We start from the raw sequence: 19549 nt of genomic DNA on the forward strand, positions 1-19549 counted from the left end.
CTAATCAATTATTATAAATCATACTTTAGTTAATGAGTTATTGATACTTCAAGTGCAAAATGATGATATAAAACCATGATAAAAATGCACTTTTAAGTACTAATCAGGATGTTATCTTTAGGGGTTTGAGGAAACCTCCTTCTCTCTTTAGGGTCTGTGGATGGGATATATGAGGGAATTTTACAAGACCCCTATCTTTTGAGCACCTCTAGCAGGAGAAGTAAATAGGCCCTTATGAGAGGATCTTCTCTCCTCTCTACCATAAGACAATGCAAGTATAACATCCCCTCAAACCTTGAGGCCTAATGTGAGGGACCTATGTCTCCTATCTTTTTTTTCATGTTCTAAATGAAACTTGAACTCCTTGTTAAGAGTTGGAGCACTTCTCTTTCTTGAACTAGGCCTAGTGCTTTTAGGCTCCATTAATTCTAGTAGAAAAAGAAAGATCATTTAAAAGATTTTTTCTCCTTTTTTTTTACAGATTAGATAAGGTAAAAGTAAAGCAAAGGAAAAAATAAGAATAACTAGGGTTATAAAGAAAAAACCCTTACATTGTCACTTTCAGATGAACATGTCTTAAGAAGTCTACTCAAGTGCTATATTGAGTGCTAGCTATCATTTTGTTCCCCAAAATGAACCTTCTACCAATGAAAAGAAACCCTTGGATTTAAGGATCCTAACAATACTAGGAAGAATGCAAAAAAATCTGATGGGAAAGACAAAAAAGGTCTCACCTGTTACGGGCAGAGGCTTTTCAAATTTTTCACATATAATACACAAAGATTTGGGGAGCTATTAATAGATCAATGTTTATTGCTTTTTGTTTGTTTGTTTGAAATTGCTCTTCAAATAGTTGACCATGAGAAAGTTAAGACCCATCATCCTTGGGCTCAGCCAAATGCTGAGCTTAGATGCCTATAGGTTTAACAAGTTGTCAGACCCATCATTCACGAGCTCAGCCACGTGCTGAGTTTAGATGCCTATGGGTCTAATGAGTTGCCAAACTTATCCTTAGATGGCTATGGGTCTAATGAGTTGCCAAACTTATCGTCCCTAGACATAGCCAAGTATTGAGCCTAGACGCTCTCTGATGGATGAAAGATACTTAAATATAACTAATTCCTAATGTTCTGAATATGATAATTGTTATGTTTTTTTTTTTGGCTAAACCCTAATGAATAATCATAAACTAATTATAATATCCACTTTACATTTTAAAACATGAAAAGATGCAATTTTTAATATCGAGTCTATATTATACAGTGTAAGTCTACAACCTAATATTATGCAAAATAGTTGGAAAAACATGCAAGGGGTCATAAATATTTTAAAATGCTCTTTGAAAAATTTGAATTTTTTATATTATTATAAAGTTTATTTGGTTGGGCTGAACCTAGTCCGATTGGGATGAGATGATAGGCGGCTCAATAAACCTAGCCTTTATCTTTCTCTCTGTTTTTTTTTTTTTTGGCTAGGTTGGGCTTTTAGGCCATGTTTATTTCCTGGAAAATAGTTTTCAAGAAACCACTTTCCAAACTTTCCCGTGTTTACAGAAAACACTTTCTGGTCAATGGAAAATGTTTTTCAGTCAAAGAAAAATTTGGCTTGGTTTCTAGGAAAGTGTTTTCCTCTTTAGCTATGTTTGTTTTCAGAAAATGATTTTTGAGAAATTACTTTCCAAACTTTTTTTTGTTTATTTGCCGTTAGGAAAGTTGGTCAACGAAAAACATTTTTCAGTCAAAGGAAAATTTAGCTCGGTTTTCAGGAAAGTGTTTTCCTGAAACATTTGAGTGGAAAACACTTTTCAGAAGTTGTGAAAAATTTAGAAATGTCATTATTTGCTGATTATATCAAATTTGATCCTTAAACTTTTAATTGCTATATATATTTTGTTTTGAATATTTATTTTTCAATTTCATCTTTTAAAATTTAATTTTTATATTAACTTTGATCCTTATCTTTATAATTGCTATTTGTCTTTTCCTTATCATTTTTATTGAATTTTTTATCTATCAAATTTGGTCCTTATTCTTTTGATTGTTTCTTATTTTATTTGAAATAATTTATGAAATGTAGATTATTATTATTTTAATTTCTTCATATTTTATTTTTTTAAATTTTTTTAGATTTGATCTCTATTATTTTGATTATTATTTATTTTATTTGAGATAATTTATGAAATTATATATTTTTTTCAATTTCATTCTCATTCAACTATTTAATTTGTAAGATTCTTTTCTTATTATTTTAATAAGCTTGAGAAAAATAAAATATTAATAAGTTGTTTTCCAGTTCATTTTCCATGGCATAACCAAATACTAGAAACTGTTTTTTAACTTATTTTTCATTACACTACTAAACATCAAAAAGTAATTCATTTTTCCTGAATTCACTTTTCTGAAATTAACTTAAAAAAATTATTTTCTAGTAAACAAACAAAATTTTTAATTAAAAATATTTTATTTTGATGAAAGTATAAATCATATATATTTTATTCTGACAAGAGTATAGATTATATGTATTTTGTCCACATGTCAACCTTTCTTTTACAAGAAAGAGAAGTTATTGGAAGCTATAAAAGGAGAAAACAGAAATAATTGTATTAGGTTCAAATTTTTCTCTTTGCTTTTACGATGATAATTTTATTTTAATAAAAAATTTTTATTAAAAAGATAGTTGACTTTTTGTAAATTGATTTTAATTTAATTATTAAAGTGTCTCTGAATAAATTAATTAAAAAATATTTTTTACAAATATTGTACAATAACGATGATAATTTACCTATGTTTATTTCATAAAAAGATGGGTCAAATCAAATTAATGATTTTATCCCGAGGCGTGCAAGCTTACGGGATAAAGCATATACCCCATCGGCATGTTTTCAATTTGTTATTTTTGGTTTTGGTACAAGTTGGAAATGAACTAAAAGGAGTTTAACAAGCTGTTTACAATTATTTCCAAACAATTTTAATTAATCAACCTTGTGGACCCCATATGGAACCTTCATAGATCGTAGGGTTCTCTCAAACCTGATCACTAATGATCTGTGGCATTATTCTGCAAGTCAATGAAAATCTCTAGTCAATGGCCAAAATGATCTAATAAGTAAGATTTTAGTTTCCAAACAAAGGGCTTAAGTAGGCTAGTGTCCTTCTGAAACATCCTCTTTTGATGTTTTTTCCCTGACAGATTTCTCACTTTGCTGAAATCTTGATAAAGAATATATGGGAAACTTTTGCTCGATCTCCATATCATGCGATAAATTACTCTCTGGTTGCTTGGATTTCGCTTTCAGAAAAGCTGTCTACATATCCAAGCTTAAAGAAAATATCGATGGTTTGAAGATTGCAGTGGAAGAACTAACAGATCTACGTAATGATGTGACGAGAAGAGTGAAAGTTGACGAGGAGCAACAATTGAAGCGGCTAGACCAGGTACAAAGGTGGATTTTAAGGGCAGAAGCTGCTATAGATAAAGCTAATGAATTGCTAAGAGAAGGTTCCCAAGAAATTGAAAGACTGTGTCTTAGAGGTTACTGTTCCAAGAACTACAAGTCAAGCTACAGGTTTGCCAAAGAAGTGGATAAGAGGCTACGGGATGTGGCTGATTTAAAGGCCAACGGAGATTTCGAAGTGGTGGCTGAGAGGGTTCCTGCGGCTTCAGGAGTTCCAAGGCCCAGTGAACCAACAGTGGGGTTGGAGTCAACATTCAATCAGGTGTGGACCTTCCTGAGAGAAGAAAAACAGGTGGGAATTGTAGGGTTATATGGAATGGGGGGTGTCGGAAAAACTACCCTCTTGACTCAAATCAACAACGAGTCTCTCAAGACACTCGATTATTTTGATATTGTGATATGGGTAGTGGTGTCAAAAGATTTGAAACTTAACACTATTCAAGAAAGCATAGGGAGAAAAATAGGCTGTTCTGATGATTTGTGGAAGAATAAAAGCCTTGACGAAAAATCTGTGGACATATTTACTGCCTTGCGCCATAAAAGGTTTGTGATGTTGTTGGATGATATCTGGGAGAGGGTTGATTTAAAAAAACTTGGAGTTCCTCTTCCTGATATGAAAAACGGTTCCAAGGTAGTTTTCACAACTCGTTCCGAAGAAATTTGCGGCCTGATGGATGCTGACAAAACTGTGAGGGTAAATTGCTTGGAAGGGGACCATGCTTGGGATTTGTTTCGGAAAAAAGTAGGAGATCAAACTCTTGGTGGTCATCCTGATATTCCTGAACTCGCAAGAGATGTTGCCAGTGAATGTGGAGGTTTGCCCCTTGCGCTCATCACTATTGGTCGGGCTATGGCTTGCAAGAAAACACCTCAAGAATGGCGTCATGCTATCCAGGTCTTAAGGAAATCAGCTTCAAAATTTTCAGGCATGGGAGATGAGGTATTCCCTCTGTTGAAGTTTAGTTATGATAATCTATCCAAACAAAAAATAAGAAATTGTTTTCTGTACTGTAGTCTCTTTCCAGAGGACTTTCTGATAAATAAAAATGATCTGATAGATTATTGGATTGGTGAGGGAATTTTAGATGGAAGTGATGGCAGGGAAGTGGTAGAGAATTGGGGGTATCACTTTATCGGTTGTCTTCTCCATGCATGTTTATTGGAAGATAAAGATGATTGCGTGAGAATGCATGATGTGATTCGCGATATGGCTTTGTGGATAGCATCTGATATTGAAAGGGATCAACAAAATTTTTTCGTGCAAACTGGAGCTCAATCAAGTAAGGCTCCGGAGGTTGGAAAATGGGAAGGTGGCAGAAAGGTTTCGTTTATGGCAAATCATATAGAACATCTTTCAGAAACACCAAACTGCTCCAATCTTCAAACTTTGTTTCTTGGTAGTATTCATTTGAAAAAAATCTCCAGAGGTTTCTTCCAATTTATGCCTAAACTAACAGTTCTAGACTTGTCAAATAACAATTCCCTACTCGGATTGCCTAGGGATGTTTGGAAGTTGGTTTCGTTACAATATCTGAATCTTTCACGGACAGGCATAAAGGAGTTGCCAACAGAGTTGAATGAATTGGTAAAGTTGAGATATTTGAACCTGGAGTATACGCATTCGCTCTATCTACTACCACACGGAGTGATATCTGGCTTCCCGATGATGCATGTATTAAGAATGTTCCGTTGTGGTTCTTCTGAACAGGCAGCTGAAGACTGTATTCTTTCGAGAGACGAATCCTTGGTGGAAGAACTGCAGTGCTTGGAAAAACTGAATATGCTGACTGTCACCATAAGAAGTGCTGCTGCTCTTGAGCGATTGTCAAGCTTCCAAGGGATGCAGAGTTCTACTCGAGTTCTATACCTCGAGCTTTTCCATGATTCAAAGCTAGTTAATTTTTCATCATTAGCAAATATGAAAAATCTGGATGCTCTGCACATTTGTCATTGTGGGAGTTTGGAAGAGTTGCAGATTGACTGGGAAGGGGAACTACAAAAGATGCAAGCTATCAACAACCTTGCCCAAGTGGCCACAACGGAGAGACCCTTCCGCAGCCTCTCCAGTGTATATGTAGAAAATTGCTTGAAATTGAGTAACTTGACATGGCTTATACTAGCACAAAACCTTACATTTCTTAGGATATCAAACTGCCCTAAACTGGTAGAATTAGCAAGTGTTGAGAAACTGCCTGAGGTTCCTGAGTTGGTGGAAAATTTAAACCCATTTGCAAAACTCAAAGCTGTCGAATTATTATCCTTGCCAAATCTAAAAAGCTTCTTTTGGAATGCCCTGCCACTACCATCAGTGAAGGATGTCCGAGTTGTTGACTGCCCGTTTCTGGATAAGCGGCCTCTCGATACTAGCAGAGCCAGTCAGTAAAATGACTACACAGGGAGAAAAAACTGGTAGCAAGATCTGCTGAGATGGCAGAATGAAGCTACAAAAACAATGATTTTCTTCATCGCTTCTTCATATTGCACAGAATCGCAAATTTGTTTTAGTTCGTAATTTTTCTTTTCTGCCTTCCTTCTTTATCTCCCCATTTTTTTCTCTTGTTCCTAGTTTGTAATCCAGTCTTATCCACTTGTATTTCATTGAATTCTGAATATTGTTTGTTTGAGTGTTTGATAGTATCTTCTTTGTGTTCAAAGCCTGGTGTTGACAACATCCTCGCTCACTGAGTTCATGTCCAGATCCTTCAACACTGCTGAGGAAAACAAATTAAGCGAAACCGGAAACCACTTTATGTTTTTGAAACTGCAGGTCCTTGAATAACAATGGAGACAGATGCCCTGCATTATGGATGTGCATATATAGAAAAAAGTTCGTCAGACATTTCATTTGTTTAGGAATGCCCTTCCGACCAGTTCTGCAAACAAGTTCTATCAATTCCAAAACATGTATGCCTTATAGTAAAGGTTCTCAAAACTTTCAAGTGATAAAAATCTCAAAATGAAAGTAAATCGAAGTTTCAAAAGGATATTTCATAATAAATCCACAAGGATCATGCTACTATTCCAGAAATTGGTGGTCCATTCATTACAGGATTACATATTTTACAATCACAGCCAAATAATCCAACTGCTAGTAGTAACAATCATAAAACAACAGATCCTGAAAACAGGATTTTGATCTAATTGTAAATGATGATCACTTACAAAATGCATTGAAGATTGCATAAATTTCATGCGCACTCCTTTTCTTTTTGAGTCCAATACAAGTTCAATACATCCAGGACAAGTCTTGCCGGAATGACTCATATCTTGCAGCTCCTTGAACGCCTCTTCCAGAAATTTAAGGGCAATCTTCAACAGCTAAGAATTCCAATTTGTATCTCCTAATAAGAGGGCCCAATCCATCACCAGTAACTCGCCAATATTTTTTTAGTCATAATACACAAACGAGGAAACTGGCTCCCAAGCTGTAGAGGGCATCGCTAATCTAATTTCTTGACATCTGACATGCTCTCGGGTTCCAAGATTCTGAGCTGAACAATGAACTTCCATTCCACCGCCATTGAAGGAATACACATGGTCTAAAGCGAGTTCCTGAATTGGGCACATCTGAATTAAATTGAGGATTCCATTTTGTGTAAATGAAGATAAGGGACCAGACAGATTCAAGCACTGAACAGTTCTGAGCCAGGACTCTCATCTGTTTAATCTTAGTGAACTGTTCATCAGAAGTGGCAGAGAGAAATCTGAAGGAACTCGGAGAGAAATTGCGCGAAGATTACTTGTGTTTTTCGCTAAGCCTATAGTATCTCAATCTCTGACTCCAACACACATGTCCAAATGAATCTTCTCCAGGTTCTTGCGCATCCCCAACACACAAGCAAGCCCTTTCCCTGGGCTGATGATGTAATTCACCAGGTTAAGCTCCAATATGAACTCGCATGGATCCATTGCTTTTTCCATCATTCAACAGCTAGCCTATCATAAAACCTCACACATCTGTTCTTACCATCCACCTCAAACTGCAACCATTCAAGTCTTCACCAGTTAGAACCTAATCAAAAGAAACAGGGTGTGAATACTTTTAAATACAAAATATTTCTCTTATTTTTTTTAGTTTTGTCAAGTCAATGGAGTTTTCGATCTTAAAAATTAATGAATAAGAATAAATACACCAATCATTCATATATATATAAGTATGTGTGTGCGCGCGTTTTGGTGTAAAAATTGGTCAAATCTTCAAGCCAAAAGAGTTCACCAGGACAAAAAAAAATTAAAAAATTATTGGTCAAATCAAGATGAATTATTTTTACCGGGTTAACTTTGTATCATCATCATTATCATTTTAAGAAATTTTAAAATAATTTTTCTTCACGAGCAACAATTATTATTTTTTCATCATTTTCGGCTATACTTCATTACATTATAAAATAAAAAAAGTAAATATAAACATTGTCATCATCCAAGGTATCAATCGCATTCTTGACTAATGATGCAATAAGAGATAATAAAATTAGTAGAAAGACCACATTAGAAACAATTCATGGAATTATTAACAAATTATCAAAGGGTATGGCTAAAATATCAAAAATAAACATTGTCACTAGTATTTTGTTTTTTTTTTTTTTTTTTAATTCACCTTTCACCCTTTAACAATCAACCTTTTATTTATGTATTTATTTACTTTTCAATTTTTACAAAAGTATTAGGTTATTTTAGAAATTATATTTCATAATTAATAAAATATTAAAAGATATAGCTAAATCATTATATCAACAACTACAAAACATTATTCATTAGAATAATATTTTGTTTTCACTTTTAATTTTATTTTTTAATAATTTATTTTTTTACATTTTTTCCTTCAATATTAAGTTGTTTTGGGAATTATATTTCATAGTTTTTTTCTATTTTCTTTCTTTTGGGCTATATATTAGTCTAAAAAATTTAATATTTTTTTTTAATTTCAACTTTCATTATTAGATCAATTTGAAGTGGGAATTTATAATTTTTTTTATCTCTACAAATTTACCTTACTTTGATGACATAGATTACAAATTTAGTAAGTTAACTTGAGTTAACTTAGATAATTTTTTTAGTCTATTTTTTCTAAAAGATTTTTTTTTTCCTGATTTCATCTTTCAACACTGAGTTAGTTGGAAATTTGATCTTCATGTTTTGTTTTACTTTCTATAAAGTTATTCTAATTTTATGACCCGAATTGCTGGTTTGGCATGTTAATTTTTTTAATTCTTTTTTAGTTTAATATTTTTTAATTAGGCTTCATAGTTTTTTTATTTGATTTCTATAGAGTTATCTTGGTCCCATGTATTTAATTTCCTTTTATTAATTTTAACCTTCAACATTGAATCTATTATAAAAAGAGCTTTGTAGTCTTTTTTATTTTATTTTATGAAGTTATCGTAGTCTCATATCTCAAGTTATAGGATTAATAGGTTCACCCGAGTGGATTCAAGTTGTTTTTTTATTCTTTTATAATTAATTATTTTTTTAATTTTGTCCTTCAACATTAAATTGATTAAAAATTAAGTTTCACAATTTTTTTTTACTTGCATACAATCGGGCTATCTCGATCTCATTATCCATGTTGTGAGTTTGACAAGTTAATCTAAGTTGACTAGGTTATTTTTTTTTCTACTTTTATTTTTATTTTTTTAATTTCATCATTTAAAATTGATTGATTAAGAATTGACTTTCATAAATTATTTTAATTTGTTTTTTATAGGGTTACTACGATCTTATGATCTGAGATACAAATTTAATCAGGTTAATCTGGATCGATCTAATATGTCATTGTCTTAATATTTTTTTAAAAAAATTATCATCTAATAAATCTTCATATTAATATTAAAAAAATATCATTCAATATATATTGTAATTTGAGTTAATGATTAAAAAATTATTAGAAAACAAGTTAATAATGCTTAAATAAATTTTTTACGTTAAAACATTTAATCACCAGCAATTCTGACCAATGATCTAAATATATCACTAATCTAATTGGTTAATATATAATTTTTTTTTAATTTTTTTGTGATTAGCATTAAAATTTGTGCACTTTTTTTTATTCCGAATTGCTGGGAAGAGTCTTTTCCAAATATATCTGTTTACTAACTTTTTTATGGTCGCTTGACCATTGAAACAAAGGACAAAGGATTTCAAGTTTTCGATCCTGCTAGTGCAAAAAAAAAATCGTTAGGTACAATCTCGGATTTTTTTTTCTTTGTAGATTGCTAGGACTGAAAGCCAAGAATTCAATAATCATACATAATTATATATTCTGATTTTCATACATAAATCAAGAAACATGATGTCAAAATGTTTCAGCTTTACAGCATCCCGGGATTGGTTCTACCGCTACTCATTCGCCAAGGCCGGTCTTCGTGCCCAGTCCGCTAATCTGGGAGATGGCACCATTATGCATTGTTGGGTACCAAGAATCATCAAATCATCGAAACCCAGTCTTCTGCTTCTCCATGGCTTCGGAGCCAATGCAATGTGGCAATATGTTCAGCATCTCCATATCTTCACATCGCGTTTCAATGTCTATGTTCCGGATCTTCTTTTCTTCGGTGAGTCCTACACATCCAGGCATGAAAGAACCGAGTCTTTCCAGGCTCAATGCGTTATGAGGCTAATGGAGGCACATGGGGTGCATAGAATGAATCTTGTTGGGATCAGTTATGGAGGATTTGTGGGGTATAGCATGGCTGCACAGTTTCAAGAGAAAATAGAAAAAGTTGTGTTGTGTTGTGCTGGGGTTTGCTTGGAAGAAAAGGATATGGACAATGGTTTGTTTGCTGTTCCAAATTTGGATGAAGCAGCCAGCATTTTGTTGCCACAGACAGCAGAGAAATTGAGGGAGTTGATGCGGTTTTCGTTTGTCAAACCTGCCATGGGCATACCGTCTTTCTTTCTCACAGATTTTATTGATGCAAGTCCTTCTAACCTTCTGTGAATTATTAAATTTTTTTCGTAGGTTAGGCCCAATGAACAAAAAAAATTACCCTTCGATACATTGATGATAATCTTTCGGTTTACAGTCTGCAATGTTTCTTCTCTGACAGGTTATGTGTACAGATTATGTTAAGGAGAAGAGGGAATTGATTCAAGCCATACTTCATGGTCGAAACCTTTCTGTTCTACCAAAGATCACTCAGGTTCCTTACCATTCTTGATCTATCTAGTTCAAATCCTTGATTTTGTGCCAATATATAGCCTCTGACACTTGACAACAGAGGAGGCAATGGTGCTAAAGGATGTGTTAATGAATCTTTAAAACAATTTCGTTTCTTTCTTCTTCTTTTTTTCCCTGCAAAGCAGCCAACATTAATAATATGGGGAGAGAAAGATCAAATCTTCCCTGTGGAATTGGGGCACAGATTGAAAAGGTTAAAACAAAACTCTATGATGATTTTGGCATTTTAATTTCTGAAAATTTGAGTCTTTTTTTCCTGTAATCAACTATTTTCTTACAGTTTAAATTCTTGTACTACTCTTTTACAGGCATGTGGGAGAAAGTTCTCAGTTAGTGATCATTAAGAATGCAGGGCATGCCGTTAATTTAGAGAAGGCCAAGGAATTTGCTAAGCACTTAAAATCATTCCTCATTGATTCAGCTGCATTTCCATCTCCATCTCCAGGATCCTTGACAGATTTCATCCATGACAAGAATCAAGGATGAGCATTTGCTTAAAACAGGATGATTGAAAATATGTAACAAAAAACTATTATACTTTGCAAAATTGGTCAAGGCTTGGCCAAGGATTAAGGAGGCTCTGAATTCAAGTCCTATTTTTGGATAGCTTATGTTTTTCTAGTTCTTTGTGGGCTATCAGTTGTGGAATCTCTATTCGAAAAAACATGGTGGATCTTGGTTGATCAAGTCCTGGTGTGATTGACATGGCTGGTTTTGAGCATGTCCCCTTCCTTGTAAAAAGAAAATAAAAGGAAGCTGTCACATGCTATTTCAATAGGCTGTTGGAGTAGAAATTACTGATATTTGTTTCTTAAATGTAATGATCAAGGAGTGAATGTACTTGGAGGACTATTGAAGACTTCTCCATCACGGAAAATTCTATCACCGATTCCTTCTTCTTCTTCTTCCCCTTCTTTAGAAAACACCTTATTAGTTTACAATTATTAAACTGTGTAATTTTTTAAAGGAAAAAAATAGTTGACAAAATTGAAAAATAGAAGTAAATTGAATATTATAATTGCGTTTAGAATTTAGCAAACAGATTTTAAAAACATAAAATAAGGAATAGTGGTAGAAATACCTAAAAGAAAAGATGAAAATTAGGATAATTAATGAAAATACTTGACAACAAAAAGTTTTTAAAAACAAAAAATAACAATGATACCAAACCAGTTCGCAGTTGACCTACAAAAACGTTTCGTCCATCCAATTCAAGAGAAAAGCAAAATACAAGCAAGTTTAGCCAAAGCTCTATTCTTTGTTTGACTGGCTAGACTGACTATTCTAAACAAAATCTGCACTCTACATATTCACATCTAGGGTTTTAGCTCCACTCCACAACCTAGGTTAATATCTAACCCTAATATTATATGGTCTCGCTGTTAATTCAAACCCGACCAATTTTTTTTTTAATTTTATATAAAAAAAATTATATAAAATTGACCTGGTTTATTTATGATATAGTTAAAACTCTATTTGACCTTTTTTCTTGAAATTAATGTTGTTTTGAACTCATCCAATCTATAATTCAGATATTATATACCAAATTAATCTTAAGTTAGATTTAATAAATATATTTATAACTTGAATTAACATACTTAACCTAATATCCTACTCTAGAAGGAATAATTGTTAAACCCAAATTGAGATAAGATATAATTAAATTCTTGGATGAATAGTTATAAGTCTATGGTTTGATTGAATTGATAACTTAGCACGTAGTTGATATTATAGCAATTTTAATTACAAATCCTACCCAAATTAAAGTATGAATAATTAAATTTTCATATCAATTAATTGTTAATTGAATAACACCGAAGAACAAAGTTGGCAACTATATAAGAAGATCTTACAAGTGTTTATGGATATAGTTGGAAGAAGTTCGAGCTCTTAATTATATTCTATCCAATATATGATATTTTACAAATTATATATCTGATTCATTTGAATATATCATGTTAATCTAAATCTTTTATGAATATTATAGTTATCTATGAGTTAAGCTTTATATATATATATATATAAAGATGGTTACTACTCATACACGTAACTATTACTATTTCATACATTTATATTGTTCTTCTATTCTCTAACTTGGAATCAAAGTAGACTTGATATTCCTCTTCATCATAGACTTTGCAAGCATCTAAAATATGGACTCTCACATGGTTGCATCGGCCTTTTCTTTTGTTGCAACAATCATTTCTTTTGGTGGTGTATTGGTTGCTGCTGCTGCTGCTATTTTTTCTTTTAGCAATGAATCACTCTCCTTTGACATTCATTTTCTATCGCAGCCATCAACAACATCTTGGTTATTGCCTTATCAAGCATCTACTCTATTGTAGTGGTTCCTTCCTTTAATTTCACAATAACAGTCAAACCCTTTCACACGATTGTTTCTCTATCAAACACTCAACAAACAATCCCTTTAAAATTATCAAACACAAATTTCTTATACTAAAGAATGCAGATGAAACCTTACTTGATAGGCCAGGGTGTGTACTCCTATAATGATGGCTCTTTCCTATACCCCCTTGCATATGTACCATCTATTGATATGGCTTTATCTAGTCTTAATCTTTCATATCTGCCATGGAAGCAACAAGGTCAATTGATTATGAGTGCTATTATATCATCTTTGTCTACTAAAATGGTGCATCTTGTCATTGATTTCCAGACATCCCATGGTATGTGGACAACTCTTGAAACTTCTCTTGCTTCACCCTTTACCTCATGAATCATGCAACTTCATGGATCTTTCAAAACCTGAGGCAAAATGCAGCAAACTAAGATGTTATTTGATAAGCTTGGTGTTGTCGGCAAGCCATTGTTCATGAAAGATCTTAACCTCTATGTATTTCACAGATTGAGAGGATAATTTCAGGACCTAGTAACCACCCTCTCCACTAGAGTAGAACATATTTCATACACTAATCTTCATAACTATCTTCTCACATATAAGTTTCTACACAAGGCTTCTTTTTAACCCATTCTAAGTTTAAGGGAACCAATAAACCTCCCTATCATTCCTTACGTAGGCCAAAATGAGAATTCCCTGTCTTTGAGGGGGATGATATACTAAAATGAATTTATAAATGCAATCAGCATTTTGATGTAGAAGAGTTTGTTAAGCATGATAAGCTCAAATTAATCTCTTACTATCTAGATGTAATGACTTTGTGTTGACACCAAAATTTCATGAGAAGTCTGGGGGGACAGGTAGTGTCATGGCCCGAGTATGTAGAAGCTTTATGTTATAGGTTTGGCGGGGAAAGAAGCTCATTAGAAAAACTCATTAAATTAAAATAGAAAAATCAAGGACTTTGACATCCTCTGGAATCGATTAGAGATTTTTGAAAAAAATGCACTGGTATTTTTATTAGAGGATTAAAAGTCAAGGTCATAAATCTGATCAAAATGTTCAAACCAAAAAATCTTAAACAAGCTTGCACTCTTGCCTATTTACAGGGCAACACCCTCATTTACCAATGCTATAACTCCAATCCTAATAAATAAATCTACCAACAGGGGCGGAGCTAGAAAAAAAAACTAAGGGGGGCAAATTAAAAATTAAAAGAAATAAAGTTAAATTTTTAATTATTTTTACAATATTTACAGGGGAGGGGGCTGGGAAAAAAATTTCCTGCAGGGGTCGGGGCCCCTGCCAGCCCCCCTTGCCTCTGCCACTGTCTACTAACCAACTGCATACACTTATCAAAGTAAACCATGCACTTCCCCCAACTACAACAAAAGCCTAATAGGATCTTCCAATAACACCTCTAAACGATTTTCCAATGGCTTATTACCTACTCCCTTACCCTATAACACAAACCCAATTAGTACAACCACTAGACCTATTAGAAACAAAGGTTCTGGCCTAGCGGTGGGAGGGGCTTGTCCCCTTCTTCCGCACCTGGGTTCGAACCTTACCATGCACGCCTGTTACCCCCGCGGTGCCTTACCTGCTCACTAGGCTTGCAGGATGTTCAGTGGGCCGTGGGGATTAGTCGTGGTGCGCGTAAGCTGGCCTGGACACCCCACGTAAATCAAAAAAAAAAAGAAAAAAAAAAGAAACAAAGACTTAGATGAAAGAAGGGCTAAGGGTCTTTGTTTCTGGTGTGATGAAAAATTTATTCCTGGCCATCGTTGCCAAAACAAAAGGTTGTACTCCTTGTGTGTTGTTGAGGAGGATGAAAAGTGTAGTGAAGGGGAAGGGGTGATTGAAGTAGAACAAGTAACTCATAACCCACACTTGTCTCCTAATGCCCTAGAAGGGGTAGTAGGATTGAATACTCTACGAGTCACTAGCAGAATGGAAAAACAACCCTTGTTTATTTTGGTAGATTCAGGGAGCACCCATAACTTCATTAGCAACCAAGTTGCAGAGAGGTTACATTGCAGACTCACTAGCATTAAGGCCTTGATTGTACAAGTTGTTGACATAGGACTCATGACTTGTTCTTTTGTGTGCAAAAACTTTTAATAGTCAATGTAGGGGGTTTCCTTCGAGATTGATATGTACATATTAGACCTTCAAAATTATGATGTGATCTTGGAAATTCGATAGCTGGCTAAACTAAAGACCACTGTCTACAATTATTTATATGGCAGGGCCAAGAAGTTTGTATTGAAGGGGACAAACCGGGAACACTAGAGACTATTCAATTAGAGCAACTCAATGGCCTGTTATGTAACACCAGATTGATAGCTGAAATTAGTCTATGTAGCCTACATAGTATTGATGGTGCAGGCAATGAAGAACAACCAATATCCACCAAGCTACAACCTTGTGCTCTTTAGAATACTGGTTAGCAGCCTTGCAGGTGAACTACCAAGAGATTTTTGAAGCACCTGCCACCTCCTCGTAGCCATAATCACAAGATAACTTTAAAGAAAGGTACTGATCCAGTAAACCTTAGACCCTACAAGCATTCAAGTTTACAAAAAGATGTGGTGGAAAGGATGATTCAAGAAATGATGGATTCAGGAACTATTTAACATAGTTATAGCCCTTTTGCTTCTCCCATAGTTCTAGTCAAGAAGAAGGATGGGTCCTAGCGGCTATGGATTGACTAAAGGGCACTAAACAAACTCATAGTGAAGGATAAGTTTCCTATTCCCCTAATCGACGAGCTATTGAAAAAATTGGTTGGGGTTACTATCATTTCTAAGACAGGCCTTCGATCGGGTTACCACCAAATCAGAATGTCCTATGAGGATGTTTACAAAACATCATTCAAGTCATATAATAGGCACTACGAGTTCCTAGTCATGCCCTCTGGGTTGATTAATGCCCCGGTAACATTCCAAAGTATGATGAACAAGATCTTTCGGAGCTACTTACGAAAGTTTATTCTTGTATTCTTTAATGACATCCTCATCTACAACAACACCCTATCAAACCATTTAGGCCACTTGAAGACTGTGTTTGAGCTTTTGAAGATTAATGAACTGTATGCCAAGGCCAGTAAATGTGTTTTTTTTAGTAACCAGGTCAAGTATCTTGGTCACGGGCCTATTCCAAGCAACATCAAGCAACTTAGAGGATTTCTAGGGCTCATAGGGTATTAGAGACGATTCGTCAAGGGCTACAACACCATATGCAAGCCTTTGACACAGCTATTACAAAAGGATGCCTATAGATGGAATGACACAACAACCACAACCTTTCATTAGCTTAAACATATCATGACTAACCCACTAGTATTGGCATTACCAGACTTCATACACATTTTATTGTCGAGACAGATGCTAACAACAAGGGCATGAGAGCAGTTCTGATGCAGGAAGGCCATCCAATTACATTTATTAGTAAACCATTTCGACCTAAACAACAAACTCTCTCCACTTATGAAAGAGAACTACTGGTGATTCTATTAGCTGGCACGAAATGACATCACTATTTATGGGGTAAGCATTTCACCATCCGCACTGACCATATTAGCTTAAAATATTTGTTAGAACAGAAGGTGACCTGTCCCTCCCAGTATGTGTGGCTAACCCAACTCCTCGGCTTTTACTATGAGATTGAATTCAAGAAGGAGAAAGACAATATTGCTGTAGATGCACTTTTCAAGGTAACTTGTGCTGAGCTGAGCACCTTAATAATTTCTATCATTGCCACCTCAATTATGGATTAAATCAACATGGAAAGATGATCAAGTTGTCCAAGCCATCATTCAGGAGCTAATCAGGGATCTCAATTCTCATTCCCACTACTTGTGGGTTAATCACTTATTATGCAAAAAAGGAAAGATAGCAGTTGGCCACAATATAACTTTTCAGACTTGACTAATTGCCTTGTACCATGACTCGGCTGTGAGAGGCCATTCTAGAGCTACTGTTACAGCCAAGAAGGTGGCTAATGGGGATTACTAGAGGGGGTAACAAAAGTATGTCTGACAATATGTTAGGGACTGTCCTGTTTGTCAGTTGAATAAGTAATATTACAGCCTATAAGTTACAACTACCCAACTCTGCAACCATACATCCAGTAATCCATGTGTCTCTCCTAAAGAAGAAGGCGGGAAATATAGAGGTCCTCTCCACTCTACATTCCCTACCAGTTGAACCCCCTCTCTAACCTCAAGCTATCTTGGAATGATGAATGGTCAAACCAAATCACTAAGCAGCCACTCAAATGCTTGTCCACTGGGCGGGTCTTACACCTATAGAAGCCACCTGGGAATTTGTTAACGGTTTGGTTCACCGATTTCCTCAATTTGACCTTAAGGCAAGCTCCATTTGAAGGAAGGGTAATTGTTACTCATAGAGATGGGATAAATAACCTAAGGGAGGGAAATTTAATTTTCTGTTAAGTCAAACGGTGCGTTTTAAACATTTTAGTTATAGTTAATTTTTTTATACTCAATTGTAAAAGCTTCGTGCTGAAGAGCACAAGCTCTAGAATCGTAGTTGTGCGTTTTTATACTCAATTGTAAAAGCTTAGTGCTGAAGAGCACAAGCTCTAGAATCGTAAGAAGGAAGAAACTGTTATATATAGTGCATTTCTGTTGCTAAGCAGGGGCATGAAATTATAATGATATAACAAATTCCTTAAGTTTCGGAACACACCCTGTATCTCACCCTTACTCCCTCCTCTGTATTCTTTGGCCAACAATCTGTGTACCTTCCTTCCCTTATCCCCCACTGCTATCATCTTTTTAGCCCTCATCGCATCTAGTAGTGATATTATTGTCAAGTGGTCGTATTCATAACTGGTTGCTCCAAAGACTTACTAATTGCTTGCTGATTCTTCTGTGTTTAGTTTGTTTAAATTTATACTATGAGTGTGTTTAACTGCTTGAAATTCTATTCAGCATTCCTGTTTAAACAAGCCAAAGAGTTGGGACTTGATGAAACTGAAGAAGGCCAAAGAGAACAGGAAAGGCAATCGATGATGAAGATGATGATGTCTTGGCTGCCATTACTATGTAGAGCAAGCAATGGCACTGATGCACCAGTCCTCAGCGTGAGAGAAAGGGCTGAACTAGAGAGAACATTGGAAGAGATGATAGAGATGCTGGAACATGAAGAAGAGCAGGAGCAGGTCTTGTCTCTGTGGCTGCACCACTTCACATCTAGCCCATCTTCTGACTGGCCTAATCTCCATGCCTCTTATGCTAGATGGTATGCTAGATGGTGCACTGCTTCTCGTAAGCTCTTAATTCTTAAATGAGCACCACTTCACTTATAGCCCATCTTCTGACTGGCCTAACCTCCATGCCTATTATGCTAGATGGTGCACCGCTTCTCGTAAGCTCTTAATTCTTAAATGAAATCGGTAAGTAGCTAGGTTAATTAGATGGTATGCTAGATTTTCATTAGTGTAATAAAATAAACATTGTACATGCTTCAAGCTTGTAGTATTAGAAATGTTTTAGATTTTCATTAGTGTAATAAAATAAACATTGTACATGCTTCAAGCTTGTAGTATTAGAAAATTTATAGTTTAATTCATCAAAGTCTTTATTTAACTATCTTTCTTTCTATTGTTAATTAATATTATTCAGAATCAAAGCTAAATATTTAAAGCTAGAACAGCCTCCACCAACTAAAATTTCACAACCCTTGTTGAGCCATTGAGCCGTTAAACAACCGTTAGCAAAATTTGGACATTTAGGACTAGTCAATTTGTTCGTCCACACTAGTGATCTGAAGAAGCATATGATCAAAATAATGATAATAATCGAATTAATATTTTTTTATAAAAACATGCATTTTAAAACTAATTTAAACATTAGTCAAAACAAACTCTTTTTGTGAGAGATTTAAAAATACAGTCCCGCATCTGTTTGATATATTAGAAATAATATATATATTTTTGTTGTAAATGCTAATTTTAAGATTTGAATTCAAGAAATCGAACAAGAAAATAAATTTCCTCGATTGTCAGATTTTTTTTATGAATCATATAAATAACAAAGAAAATACATGCATCAATATAGTAGACAATAATTTGAGATGGCTCGGCTACATCTCTTCTATTTTCTGGGCTATTGCCAGGTTGTATCCTCTTTTCCTTTCCATGGAGAATACTTTGCACATGAAAGGGATGTTTGTGGCTAAAACCGATGCGTACGTCTATTATTTGCATGACTTTCTGAGTCCCAAAGGATCCTTCTTGTGCATTCCATTATTTTATGCCAAGAGAAACATAGTCTGTAGTCACGGTTTGAAAGGCACTCTTCCACTTTGCATGGCCGTTGCTGGAGATTAATATTTTAATTTATTCTGAACATTTACTTTCATAGACAGCAAAAACATCAAATTTATGGTTCAAATGATTCGACCACAAATTCAAGTCGTGTAATTTACAGAGAGATACAGGGAATGCTCTCTAAGGTCTAATGATTTACAGAGATACAGTTTCCAACAAGAAAAATGAAGGCTACGTACAATTGAAGCTGACCAGCAAT

The 19549-nt window shown here is 34.6% G+C and overlaps 2 protein-coding genes across 2 annotated transcripts; both read left to right on the plus strand.

Annotated features, from left to right (window-relative positions):
- The first annotated feature begins 3032 nt into the window (after positions 1 to 3032).
- LOC105140506 (probable disease resistance protein At5g63020) lies at positions 3033 to 6108 on the plus strand. The gene has a single exon (XM_011047369.1). It carries the CDS (start codon positions 3225 to 3227, stop codon positions 5835 to 5837), a length of 2613 nt encoding a protein of 870 aa, XP_011045671.1. The 5' UTR covers positions 3033 to 3224; the 3' UTR covers positions 5838 to 6108.
- A 3635-nt stretch (positions 6109 to 9743) lies between these two features.
- On the plus strand, positions 9744 to 11117 carry LOC105140507 (alpha/beta-Hydrolases superfamily protein). The gene is made up of 4 exons (XM_011047370.1): positions 9744 to 10371; positions 10514 to 10593; positions 10754 to 10824; positions 10940 to 11117. The coding sequence occupies exons 1-4, from the start codon at positions 9744 to 9746 to the stop codon at positions 11115 to 11117; spliced, it is 957 nt and encodes a 318-aa protein (XP_011045672.1).
- The last annotated feature ends 8432 nt before the right edge of the window (positions 11118 to 19549 follow it).

Source organism: Populus euphratica, unplaced genomic scaffold (assembly GCF_000495115.2).
Source record: "Populus euphratica unplaced genomic scaffold, PopEup_1.0 scaffold274.1, whole genome shotgun sequence".
NCBI classification, from domain to species: Eukaryota; Viridiplantae; Streptophyta; class Magnoliopsida; order Malpighiales; family Salicaceae; genus Populus; species Populus euphratica.